Source organism: Strongylocentrotus purpuratus, unplaced genomic scaffold, assembly GCF_000002235.5.
Source record: "Strongylocentrotus purpuratus isolate Spur 01 unplaced genomic scaffold, Spur_5.0 spur5_scaffold_16, whole genome shotgun sequence".
NCBI classification, from domain to species: domain Eukaryota; kingdom Metazoa; phylum Echinodermata; class Echinoidea; order Camarodonta; family Strongylocentrotidae; genus Strongylocentrotus; species Strongylocentrotus purpuratus.
The window spans coordinates 11,054,825-11,068,693 of NW_022145601.1; the positions used below are offsets into that span (position 1 = coordinate 11,054,825).

A 13,869-nucleotide genomic window follows, 5' to 3' on the forward strand; every position below is an offset into this window, starting at 1 on the left:
TTTATGTAATGTAGAACGTAATGGTAAAGTTTAGCGGAGAAGGAGGATGAGGTGGGAAAAGGGAGGAAGAAAGACATACAATGTAGCAAAGGAGAGAGACGGAGAGAATGAATTTACAACAGATTTCTTGATTGCATCTCACGGAGAATAAGCTGTATCGTATTATACACACATTTGTTATAAAAGTTGACTTATCATTATTTAAAGAGTTCTCATGAATTTTGTAGTAAAATTTTGGTCATTTACTTCTAAATAATCACACATTTGAGTTGCTATAAAAGGTACATTGCATAGTTTACATTTATAGTTTATTCATAGTTTACAATTGATGATAAACTCGATTGAATTTAAAATCACTGATTTGTTTGTTTTTGTTAAAAAAATTAATGTCCAAGTATATATTTTGGTAATTGACAAATACAATTGTAGCATCGAATTTCATTATTTAGTAATTGATTTGATAAAAATTGACACAAAATATACTTTCCAATTTCAATTCAGTCATAGACTTCAAACTATATAATTATATCAGTATATATCAATTTCTAACATTCAGCTGTTATATTCGTGTCCTCCTGGTTCCTACACGTATTTTCCACATCTATAGGCTGTTATTAATACATGTATATAGGCTGTCATTAATACATGTATATGAGGACATTTATTATTATTATCATTTATTCTGCAAAAGCAAAGAAAATCATTGAATACAAAACAATGAGTACTGTATATTTGGGTAAAGACTTTTAAATGTAATTGTAAGGTAACCTCAATGCAAAACAAATTCTGCATCAAATTAGCAGTTGGTATTTTGTAAATTATCACAAGAGACAAAACAGAAAATTCACAAACAGGAAAAGTGGTAGGTATCAATGCCATGAAAAGCATTTAAAATGAGGACTTACATTATTTTTCAAAAATAAATTCAGTTAAGCAAGGTCATCCTATCCAGGTTACTCTCAATACCAAACATGTAGTAGAGTCTGCATAACATTAGCACGTTCACCCGATCAACCATGTTCCATGAAGTATCCAAACGATATCGTCCAGTACTACATCACCAATGCATGGATGCGACGTCTCCTCCCTCCTCTGTCTCCTTCATCGCCGTGGTGATCGTGTCAAGAGAGCATAAATTGATGCCTGAAATATTAATCCGTTTGATCAAGCCACCAATGCAGGGTCGGTAGGCAATTAGAAGCGGGCTGTCTGCCGAGCCTTCATCACTCTCCTCGTCCTTTCCACCTAATGGTCCGCAGCGGTCCAATTTTCTCCGCGCCAATCTAAGCGCAGGAGCTCGAATGCAGCGCACATTTTTTCTTTAAAGGTAAAGACCAGTTTTGGAAACGCCCCTCCCCCCTCTCAAAAAATGAAATGGAAGCTCTTATTACCAATCATGTGAAAGAATATGTTTTGACTAATACGTGATCATACAAATTTTGCCAAGAAACCGCCTACTAATTGATATATTTGGTAAATTATTATATCTATTTAGACCTGATAGATATAATGCACGTGTCACACACATGTGCATAGTCCTATACACATCTTTCTGTGTACAGTGCTTGTAACTATACCAAGACTGGGCCAAATTTCTTATCATTTTGATGATTCCAGAACCTTGCAGTACACACCAATACCTACATTATATGCTACATGTAGATGATCAACCTTTTCTGATCGATTCCACAACGTTTCTTTCACAATGCGATCGCATGACCATAACTGGTCTTTATCTTTAAAGACGGAGGGAGAAGCTATAAACCTTGAACAATGGATGGTGATTGGTTCCCTATTAAATACATACCCGTGTAATTGTAATGCAAATGTTCATGTACACGTTTACAAGTTCTGTTTGATACTGCAAAAATTAACTTCCTGTTATTAGCCATTACAAAATCAGACAAAATTGAGTTCAAATGTATTTTTACGCTATAATAAAAGGATATCAAGTGATTATAATATTTATTCTTTGTAAAGTACTGTTTTCACTACTAACATTTAGTTACGGCACAGTCAACACTGACATAAAATGTACTTCTTTGCAAATTTTACTACAATTCTGACAATGGATGTAGGTGGATAGTGGAAATCAAGATTGTCAATTTACTAATACTCTACCACAACTGAAGCCCAACTTAACCCTCTCAGGGCAGGATGAATTCATTTATATGGCTAAATTGATCCCATACATTGTTATTTTTAATAGGCAACAATAATTGCCATATTGTTCAAATACACTGTAAATTAATGTCTATGAAAACAAACTTGGGTAAGAATGTCAAAAATTTGATAACATTGCCAAGTTGACCAAAAAAAAGCATTGATTTTGAATCTACATGTATCAACATGTTGCCATTGCCAGTTTAAGGATTTTAAAGTAATTTCATTTTTTTAAATCCTAGCATCAAATGCAGAGCTGCCAACCTTGTGCGATCAAAAAAAGGAATCATGATGGCAAAAGAAAAGGAATTTCAAGCCAAAAAAAGGAATTCATAAAAACGAAAGTTACAACCACGCGCGACACACTTCCAATGCAGAAATGTTCATTCATCATGCTGTTTTTTTCCATACAAGGAGGAATTTTTTGTGTGGTTATTTTGGTATTATCGGCATTTCATTCTTCTTGAGAATATTTTTCTTTTCAAGTATGTTATAAATTTAGTTTTCTATTGAATTTGTGATCAAATCACCATTTTAGGGCAGTTGTTTGACGTGCGGTATGTAAAAAAAAAAAAAAAAAATAAAAAAAATTTTAAAAAAATAAAAAAATAAAAAAATAAACAAAAATAAACAAAATTTAAAAAAATTAAAAAACATATTTTATGAAGAAAAAACGTAATGCCGTAATTTGGAGGGAAAAACGGAGTAATTCCGGCAAAAACGGAATGGTTGGCAGCTCTGCAAATGCAATATAAATGTAGTCATGAAACAAAAATGGAATGGATGCAATGTGTGCAGAAATTTCTGCCCTTTGCTTTCTACTCATGCATCTGGCATATTTTATCATTCAGGTCGAGGACTCTGAATTCAAAGGTATCGAGCCAAACCACGAAATGAGAAATGTTTGTCGCAAAAGGATTAAAGATAAACTTGAGTTCTGGTAATTGTGAAAGAAAAGGTGTGGAATGGAACAGAAAAGTTGATCATATAGCATGTAAGTAATGAAGTGTAAATGCAAGGTTCTGGAGTCTTCAATATCATCATAAATTTGGCAGAGTCTTGGTAAAGTAACAATCACTTACACAGAAAGATGTATATGGGACAACACACACAGTGTCGGGGCCAGTACTACCCTGATTTCCTTATCCTTCTATGCTCATTACTCAGCCAGTATACATTTTTTTCAAAAATTGTTTGGCACATGACAGTTATTTGTAATCTTGAACATTCAGTGTACATGTAAGTTTCGTTAGATTCTGTGAGAATTAATTTTCTTTTTTTACCAGAACTCAAGTTTATCTTTAAAATGATCTACATGTACTGTACATGTACAATCCACACCTTTATGGGAATCCATTTAATTAACTCAACAGAAAATAATCTTTATTTAGAAATAAAATTATTCTATTTGTACAAAACAATACTTTAAAAAAAAAAAGAATTTGTGTAATATGTGGTATGGTTACAAAACTCAAAGATGCAATATTAGAATTTCTTGTGCATCAGTTGTGGCTTTACAATCCACGTCTTTATGGGATTTATTTTCAAAGAAAATAATCATGAGGAATACAATTATTCTATTAACTAAGCCTCTTTGTACAAAACAATACTTTAAACTAGATGGAACTTCAACTGCGCGCAGTCGAAAATGATGCCTCCGTCATAGAGCAATTTTACAAACCAAAACAGAAGAAATTTTTTCGAATTCAAGTTCAATTGTAATTCATTAACAGGTTCTCAGAATATTGTGATTACAAGCTATTTTTGCATACATAATGAGCCCATGACCTTTGACCTTATGAACCAAGAATCTACTCAGTTCATTGGCTCTGCAAGAAACATACATGACCTAAGTTGGCAGAAATCCATCAATCGGTTCTTCAGATAACGCGATCACGAGCTCTTTTTGCATACATAATGTGCCCTGTGGCCTTTGACCTTTGACCTTGTGACCCCTACATCTAATCAGTTCATCGGCTCTGCAAGTAACATACATGACCTAAGTTTGGCAGCAATCCATCAATCGGTTCTTCAGATAACGCGATCACAAGCTTGTTTTGCATACATAATGAGCCCTGTGGCCTTTGACCTTTGACCTCGTGACCCCAAAATCTAATCAGTTTATCGGCTCTACAAGATACATACATGACCTAAGTTTGGCAGCAATCCATCAATCGGTTCTTCAGATAACGCGATCACGAGCTCGTTTTGCATACATAATGAGCCCTGTGACCTTTGACCTCGTGACCTCAAAATCTATTCAGTTTTTCAGCTTTGCAAGTAACATACATGACCTAAGTTTGGCAGCAATCCATCAATCGGTTCTTCAGATAACGCGATCACGAGCTCGTTTTGCATACATAATGAGCCCTGTGACCTTTGAACTTTGACCTCGTGACCCCAAAATCTAATCAGTTCATCGGCTCTACAAGATACATACATGACCAAAGTTTGGCAGAAATCCATCAACCAGTTCTTCAGATAACGCGATCACGAGCTCGTTTTGCATACATAATGAGCCCTGTGACCTTTGACCTTTGACCTCGTAACCCCAAAATCTAATCAGTTCATCGGCCCTACAAGATACATACATGACCAAAGTTTGGCAGGAATCCATCAACCAGTTCTTCAGATAACGCGATCACGAGCTCGTTTTGCATACATAATGAGCCCTGTGACCTTTGACCTTTGACCTCGTAACCCCAAAATCTAATCAGTTCATCGGCTCTACAAGATACATATATGACCAAAGTTTGGCAGGAATCCATCAACCAGTTCTTCAGATAACGCGATCACGAGAACGGGACGTACGTACGTACAGACGTACGTACGTACGTACGTACGGACGTACGGACGGACGGACAACCCGAAAACATAATGCCTCCGGCTACTTCGTAACGGAGGCATAAAAACCATGAATTTGTGTAATACAGTATATGGTATTGTTACAAAACTCAAAGATGCAATTTCAGAGTTTCTTGCATGTGCGTCAGTTGCGGCTTTCCAATTTCTTGGCATTTACACGATCATGGATTTATTATATGGAACGATCGTCACTTCTGAGAATGATCACGATTCGTCTGTGCTCAGCCTACTGTAAAGTTCATATCCTGAGCTACTAGACACCAGCGTCGACATCAATCACCACTGCAAATTGGCACCCCTCCAGATGGCTCTTCAACTAGCCTTTCATGAAGACTTCTTTCATTCATCCAAAATGGTTTCCTTTGTAATACGACAGTGATTGGGAATGGTCAAGTGGTCATTATGCAGCCATTACAGTAAATGTGGAATACTCGGATGTTCATGTACACTTTAGAACCTATTTTTATAGTGTAAACTTGTTATTAGTACTTCACATATAGTACATTAGACGGATGTAAAATGGATGGGTTGATTATATTATTTGGTATGTAATGCTACATAATGTATACTGTAGGCTACATGTACTGCACTGTACCATGTACATGTACAACACCCTTCATACACCCGACTTATGGCTACATGAAGAAGGGAAAATTTCTGTAAACTTCGAAGAGATTATTTTCCTTGCATGTATGTGATCAAATAGGAGTAATTTCAAGATATAATTGACTGGCTGACAATTTGAATTATAAGAGTATCAGCTGATGTTTGTTGAATTTCATTCTCCTTGAATCATAGTAATATTTTATTGTAGAAGGTACAGTACAGTATGTTCCAGCAACAATTGCCCCATGGTCAATTCCTGACTCTACATGTAAATCAATTAACTGTAACCAGGGACTTCCAAGTCCCTGCTTTAACCAATAAAACACAAAACAATGTACCTTTAACCCTAAACCAGGGGCTTTAGTTACCACCTGTCTACAAAGACCACATGTTGTATTTTCCTTGACTGTGGTTTCTCATTGAAACCTGTACATGTACTAAAGGAACCTGTACATAAAGACCACTTTTCATGTTTCACTTGAGCGATCTTTACATACATGTACTGTACAGGTTTCACTGTACAGTGTACATGTACACAGAGTTAACGCCCCTTCAGGCTACAAGCATTTAAGATATGAACAAATCTTAAGTTGAAACCATCCTGAATCCTTACAAAAAGACAAAAAAAAAAATCAATTCTGGTAGATCATTTGGTGTGGTCAACTGAAAATTTCAACTAATACTTTAATAACAATTGACATAATAGTTGTATTACCCAAAATGAAACCTATTTACAATTCAGGTCAGTACAGTTTGCATTTTCCAAAAATAAGGGCATACCAAATTAAGCTCTTCCTCTCTCTCTCTCTCTCTCTCTCTCTCTCCTCTAGAGCTACACATGTTACACATGTATTTCAACGGAAGTTAATACGACCCAGGAGTGTACAATATACAGACATGTCCATGGACACGGGTCATTTCATTAGACTTCATTTCCACTCATTTCACCTGAATTAAATAAGGTCAATACATTGTACATCCATTATGCATGTACAGTGTACTGTACTGTAGGTCTTGGCTGAACTCAAATATTATTGGCTTGCATAAGTTCCTCAAAATCTTTGTACAGAGGAAAAAGCATATTATTGCAATGATTGATTAAAAATTCCTATGACAGTGGGGAATGTAATAATACTCAGCTAATAAGCTAATACTTAGGAATAACACTCATCAGCATTAAAGGTAAAGACCAGTATTGGAAACGCCCCAATTTCAAAAAATGAAATGGAAGCTCTCATTACCAATCATGTGAAAGAATGTGTTTTAACTAATACATGATGATACAAAATTTGCCAGGAAACCGCCTACTAATTCATATATTTGGTAAATTTGTTTCTCTCATGGTCTGTGAGAGATATAGGGTAGTCCCATATACATCTTTCTGTGTATAGTGCTTGTAACTTTACAAAGAATGGGCCAAATTTCTTATCATTTTGATGATTCCAGAACCTTGCAGATGCTAGGTGCTAGACGATCAACCTTTTCTGATCGATTCCACAACGTTTCTTTCACAATGCAATCGCATGACCATAACTGGTCTTTACCTTTAAATACAGCTCTTGACAATAACCCTAATATATATAATTTTTTTCTTTCTTTCTTTTTCTCACGTGAGGTTAACATAATTTCAATACATACTGTATGTTTACATTAATTACACAATAATTGAATGAAAAATAACATTGGCTAAAATTAAAGTATATTCAACAATTCTTCCAGCTTAGTATTATTTGCTTTGCTAACACATTCATACCTTAAATGTAGCAACGACTTGAACTCAAAGTAATATAATTATAGTTTTATTTATTACCCCCAAGCATTGCCATTGAATACACCTGGGCCCCGTTTTACAAAGAGTTGTGATTGATCCAAATCACTCACAAGACCCCTTATCAATCGCAAGTTTGTATTGCAGTCTCCTATTGTGTATGTGTGTAGTTGCAATTGATCGATATTAATTGCAAACAAGTTGCAATTAATATCGACTCTTTGTGAGACGTGGCCCTGGGTTGAGAGGGGCAAATCTGGGTGAAATACCTTATCCAAGGATGTAGGAATCAACTACTAAAGAATCATATCCATGGCATCTCATGAGAGCCAACAGCCTTTACTCAACAATAATAACAGTAATAATAATCTGGATATACTAGCGCTTAGTTAAATATGAAATAATGTACCATCTCTAATTCTCTATGCCCTTTACAGACATTATTACCTTTACAGACATTATTACCTCTTTCATCTTATTCATTTGTACACATACACCTGTACATGTAATATGCACCATCTCCACTCCCTGGGGAGTACCGTAAATCTCTGTGTATAAGGCGCACCTGTGTATAAGGCGCACCTGTGTATATGTTGTTTTGTTGCCGAAAACCCACGCGGGGAAGGACCTTCATTTAACATCGAGGTGCAGTTAAAGGCTCTGATTTGTGCTTGTAAACTTGTCACAAATAATAGTAACAATGTTGTTTTTAGAAGAATGTGTATGATCATTAATGTAAATTAAAAACAATAGAGTACCTAGGTCCTAGGATAGAACCTTGTGGTACACCATTTGTTATATAAAAAAAATTGAGGAATTATTACTATAAACTACATATTGAGATCTATTAGAAAGATTACTTTTAAACCAAGAGGACAGAAAAGTTTTAGTGTTGTTGTAGTTTCCGAGTGGTGAGTCAACACACCGATTACTGAGCTGGAGACATTGCCAGGCATAGCGCCATAAATCGAAACCTAAAAATTTTTATAAAAAATTAAAAAAAAAAAAATCTGTACCTGTGTATAAGGCTCACCCCCGACTTTCAATTTTTTTCGGCGGCAAAAAAGTGCATCTTATACACGGAGATTTACGGTACTTCTACCATATGCTCACCATAAGGGCATACATGTACATGTATATGTATCGTAATTATCAACACAAGACTGTTGTCATCCTATCAGGTCCCTACAGTATATATCTCTCCTGGGTATGGAGTGGCAAATGTAGATAAATGCCTTGCTAAATTTTACATTCATGCCCTGTTGGGGATCGAACCCGCGATCTTTGCATTTCAAGTCAAGTGCTCAAACCACTCAACTATGACACTTCTAAATACTTCTTAGTTCTTAGTACAGTGATCCTACCATACACAGTCTAACCTGTCTATTATTGCCCCAGAGAAGAAACAGGAAGGGGGGGGGTTAGGAGGGGGTGGGGGTGACCACTGGAGAGCGTTGCCCTTTCTAGACATGTTTGTCCAATCAATATTTTTCTTCCTAGAGAAACAGTACACAGGTAGCATTACTTTGTGAAGGGCACAATTAAAGGTTAGCTGAAGGGAGTCGGCAACTTGGCATGCAAGTATTACTCTGTGACAAAGCATTTCTTTTGGGTCAGCTCAGCTTTCATCAAAATAGCTGCCCAGGTTCAAGTAATTCATGCGTAAACGGGAATTTCAAAGAACTAGTCAAGGATGAACCAGGCTTACAATGGATGGCAAAAATATGAAAAATTGAATGATAAATGCCATTAAAATATTTATCAAACAACAAAGTCTGTCTGTTGGACTTCAGAATTATGGCTTTGCGTGTGGAAAGACTTACGTTTCCAGCGAATTAGAATGTTACTTACATGGACTCATTATTTTTGTGTACTTCATGTTTTATTGATCCAAACATGTAAGTTATGGTGGAACATATAATAAAATATAAATGCGTAATTTACACACATCTAACACGTACATAAAATATAAATGATGTGATTGTGAATGTAGACAACAACAAAATGACTAGTTGTCGATTACTGATACACTGTAGTAAGAGATTACATAAGAGATTACAAGGCTCATCAGAAAGAAAAAGTACCGTAATACAAAGAGCAGACACCTGGCCAAATGAAAGAAGAAAAAAGGTGGCACACAACCTCTCATTCCTACTGATCCTTAATGATATTCAAAATGCTTGGAATCATGGACATACATGTACTGTACAGTATGTTACAATGATGCCATGGTGTCCATAGTTTGTCCATGGATATACATGTACATGTACAAAAATCAATGGACTATACATTGTAGTCTGTAGATCAAGTTGTCAGTTTCCTGTCAATGACTGCCAACCTAAAACAGCTGTTCAACCTAATATTGCTTAGCTTTACCTTAAGAACAGTTTAGCCCACTTTGTTTTCATACTCAGTTAATTGGTTTTACCAAAGAGGTCCAGCACCAAAGATAGTACGGGATTATTTGGCCCCAGAAACAAAGCAGGATTAGCACCTCAATTAAACAGTGAGATCAGGGACCCGTTTCACAAAGCCTTTTTTCAATGACAAATGACAAAAATCAGTGAAAAATCTGTTGACAACCAATCAGAAGCAAGGATTTCAGTAGTTTAAATAACAAAAACTGTCATTTGTTACTGATGACAAGTTATGTGAAACGCCCTCCAGAAGTCATCATAGTTTGAGGCTGCGGAAAAGTAGTACTAACCAGTGAAGGCGGAAAGGACATGACCAATCAGAGATAAGCATGAATATGAGTATCGTACCAATAGTCATTTCACCACGTGCCTTTTGTAATAGTTAAGAAAAGCATATACGTACAGTGAACTCATTTTAAATCGGAGTGATGTGAAGTTCACTTCATTATTATATATCATGTTATTTTGTTCTGCTTTCATTTCCGTCATGTGTGGGCAAGGCTTAAAGCCACAACACTGTACTATTTGTAGCTACTTGCTCCCTCTATATTGAAAACAATGACTAATGGGTGCCTGTTGGTCCCCCAGAGCTGAGTCCATGAGATAGCCACCTGTCAGTGACCTTGCTGGGTGGTCTAATCCCTCCTATAAACTAACTAGTACAGATAAGCTTTAAAACAAATGATCAGACTTACTCTGCCTAAAATACTCTGGGATCCGGATCTTCTCCTCCTCCTCTTGACAGCTTCCAGGAGCCTCCTGGCCGCTGGTCTCCCCATCCCGATCTTCTCCAGGTCCTCCGTCCTCACGTACTGGAAATGGTCCAGACGCGACACCTGGAGATCGTCGTGGATCTTCGTCAGGAACTTCTGGAGCTGAGTCTCCTCCAGGAGCTCTTCCAACCACTGGGCTCCCTCCCCCTCCACCATGGTGGAACACTGATGTCCGCAGTTCTTAGTATGATGAATCAGTTGCCATGGATCTCAATCTGCATACAGGATGAGACGTAATACAACATTTGGTATCGGGGTGCTTCTAGGACTTAGTGATGCTTTTACTTTTAACATCAATGTGACTTACCCACGTCATCAACGATCCACACAGAGTGAGAGAGAGAGAGTGAGTGAGAGAGAGAGGAAAAGAGAGAGAGAGAGAGAGAAGAGAAAGACAGAGAGAGAGAGAAGAGAAAGAGAAAGTGCCAGAGAAAGAGCCAGAGAGAGAGAGAGAGAGAGAGAGAAGAGAAACAGAAAGAGAAAGTGCCAGAGAGAGAAAGAGCCAGAGAGAGAGAGAGAGAGAGAGAGAAGAGAAACAGAAAGAGAAAGTGCCAGAGAGAGAAAGAGCCAGAGAGAGAGAGAGAGAGAGAGAGAAAGAAAGAGAAAGGAGAGGGAACAAAAAATAGAAAGGGGGAGGAGATGGACACAGGTATGAGAGCTTCAGTTTATGTTTAGTGATCAATACAATAAAGTAAACAAGGGTTCTTCTTATTGGCTATCGCTGGCCTCCATTCACTCAATGTTATAAGATATTGGTGCGAAGAGGAGGTTTGCGATTTTCTGTTTTAACGGATACCAAAATTATGATATTTCAGTCAAACCCTCTAGATCTAGAGTCTACATGTATTTGTTATGATTTTTCAGCATCCTTAAAAGGTTAAGTCTTAGACCTAGATCTATGTCTTACTTAACTATTTTTTTAAAACATTTGAACAATTCTCATTTCCGTCATAGATCTATTTAAGTTAAAAACTGGAAATTTATTCTGAGATGTTCGTTGATTTTTCTATTTTAATATGTGTGTGCGTGTACGTCAGTTATGTGCGTAACCTGTTTAAAGCATGATATGTCAAAATCTCTGTGGTGTGACATATTCTTACGTACTGACATTGCCATTGAACATAAGTTGTGCTTAAGTTAAGTAGGCCCTCTCTCACTTAAATTGGAAGCCACTCGAGCTGATCGGCCAATGTCAATGAGACTGACTCACTGTACAGCGCTCAATTCGCAAAGTTCTTCCCGAGGTAGTAGGGTGTCTGATCCACACCCGATGTTGTGTGCTAAAATCTTTCCCATAGAGATTGCACACTTCCCTATGTGGTCTACATGCATTGCGCGACCAAGCAAAATTGGTCAATGATTTTATGAAAAATTTGAAATTCAAACCTTTATAACAAATGATCCTGAAGGTGAAACTCAATAAATGTGGTGTCATATGAAAGAGCAGGTTTTCTCCATATTCCCCATAGGGGGCCACCCCCGGAATTCTAAATATATCTTGCTCAAAACAGCGATTCAAACATCGTTTCCATGGTAACTCGGAGATTTACCAATTTCACGAACTGCCCCCCCGAGGGATAAGTTGGGCCAGCTGTAAAGAATATATCCATGCACTTATTTTTTCTCTAGTCCCAAGGGATCATTTGTTACAACAGTTTGAAAATACCCTTGCTCCACGCTTTGCATATCGTGCTGTGCATTAGCTGTGCAGCTTTTGAGCAGAAATTATAACTCTGCGTGAACCACTTTTCTGTCCATTCTGACCAAAATGCTATGAATATTGCACAGTTTTTGAGGGGCTGTATCTTTTGATAGAAACATCGGTGAGTCTTGAAATTTGAAAGGTATTATTCTGATTACATTTTTTACTCCAATATCCAACAAAAATGGTGAAAAACGATCCCAAATTGAAAATTGAAAAATCGTTCAGACACCCTAGAGGTAGACTCCTGCATAATGTCCTCAACTCTGCACCAAATACACCACTGCTCAACACCCAGTACCCTTCCCATCCGACTTGCGCTATTCTCTTGCCATATGATCCATACCTTCCCTCCACTGTCAATGATTCTATTTTAAAGATGACACTTCACTATCAGTCTTTACAAAATTCATGCCTATCGCCTGCACTCCATACCCTCCAACTAAGGATTTTATAACATATTTACAGTGCTCAGCGTAATCTTTGAATGCGATAAACTCGCTGATCTCAGAAAAGCGGAGGGACAACAACAGAGAGAGAGATCATATCATTATCAATATCATTTTTCTTATTATCAACTAGTCTACCCTTTTAACTTTAAGGCTAGACCAAGTTGAGAGTGAATCATCTGTATGTTATTCCCGACTCTGCACTCATGCACTCTGCGACTTTACCACACCACAGCTGCACAGCCGGTATATTGTGTCATTCAATTCACGGACAGAATTCACAAATCCTGAAATGGGAGAGCAAACTGCACTGTCAAGCGAGTTTTGGCCTGCGCCCACGGACGTTCATTGGTAAAAGTTTCACGCACACAGTTAAGATTACGAAACTGAACTGTAGATACATTATAATTAGATTGTACGATAATTAGAAATGATATGATAAAAGAACTTACCCAGACATTGACAAGATAAATCTCCTTTCTGCTTTCAAGATCTGTCGCAAATAACATGAGTTTTTGCTTGCTTTCCTCAGTTCCGGTTCGGTTTTCACAAAGTTCATTCACAAATAACTCTAGCAGGTTAATTTCCTGGAGTATGGTATCCTTAATTAAAAATTTTACTGAAAAAGGGAAAAAGATAGTTGGTAATAATATAAATTTGACTGATTGCCATAACGCAGTAGGCTGTTCATCATGCAACAACAACAAAACACTGTTTCTCGTCTCCATTTGTATGTTGATGTATAAGATATTAATTTGAAGGGTATAATACGTGTGATACTGCAGGCAAGATAGTACCAAAATTAGTGGGGAGGGGGAGCATGCAACCAGTGTGAAGGCAGGATTTAGTAGAAGGGTGGTGGGGGGGGGGGGGGGGTAGTCTGCAGGCACAGATCCTAATTTGACACTTAATCAAAAAATCATTGTGCCTTGAGAGAAGTCTAGCCCAGCTACCTACTGGTTGTGTCAGGAGCAGCTACAGTACATGGCCTATGGTAGTCTTATAGTGCAGACTCACTTTTACGACTGACCAGGGTTTGTGCTTGCAGACTAGGGGGGGGGGGGGGTGACTCGATCGGTCCCCCTAAACATCCTATCGACAAATTTGAATAGTCTTAGCATATCTC

General features: G+C 37.4%; 1 protein-coding gene across 1 annotated transcript in view; it reads right to left on the reverse strand.

Moving 5' to 3' along the window:
- The window catches only part of LOC594771 (activated CDC42 kinase 1), a 40,071-nt gene extending 26,755 nt beyond the window's left edge, over positions 1–13,316 (reverse strand). Inside the window, exons 1-2 of the mRNA XM_030986779.1 lie at positions 13,196–13,316; positions 10,515–10,807 (exon numbers count right to left, since the gene is read on the reverse strand). Coding sequence (XP_030842639.1) covers positions 10,515–10,748 — 234 coding nt within the window. The 5' untranslated portion in view covers positions 10,749–10,807; positions 13,196–13,316. The remainder of the gene's footprint in view (positions 1–10,514; positions 10,808–13,195) is intronic.
- Positions 13,317–13,869: the final 553 nt, after the last annotated feature.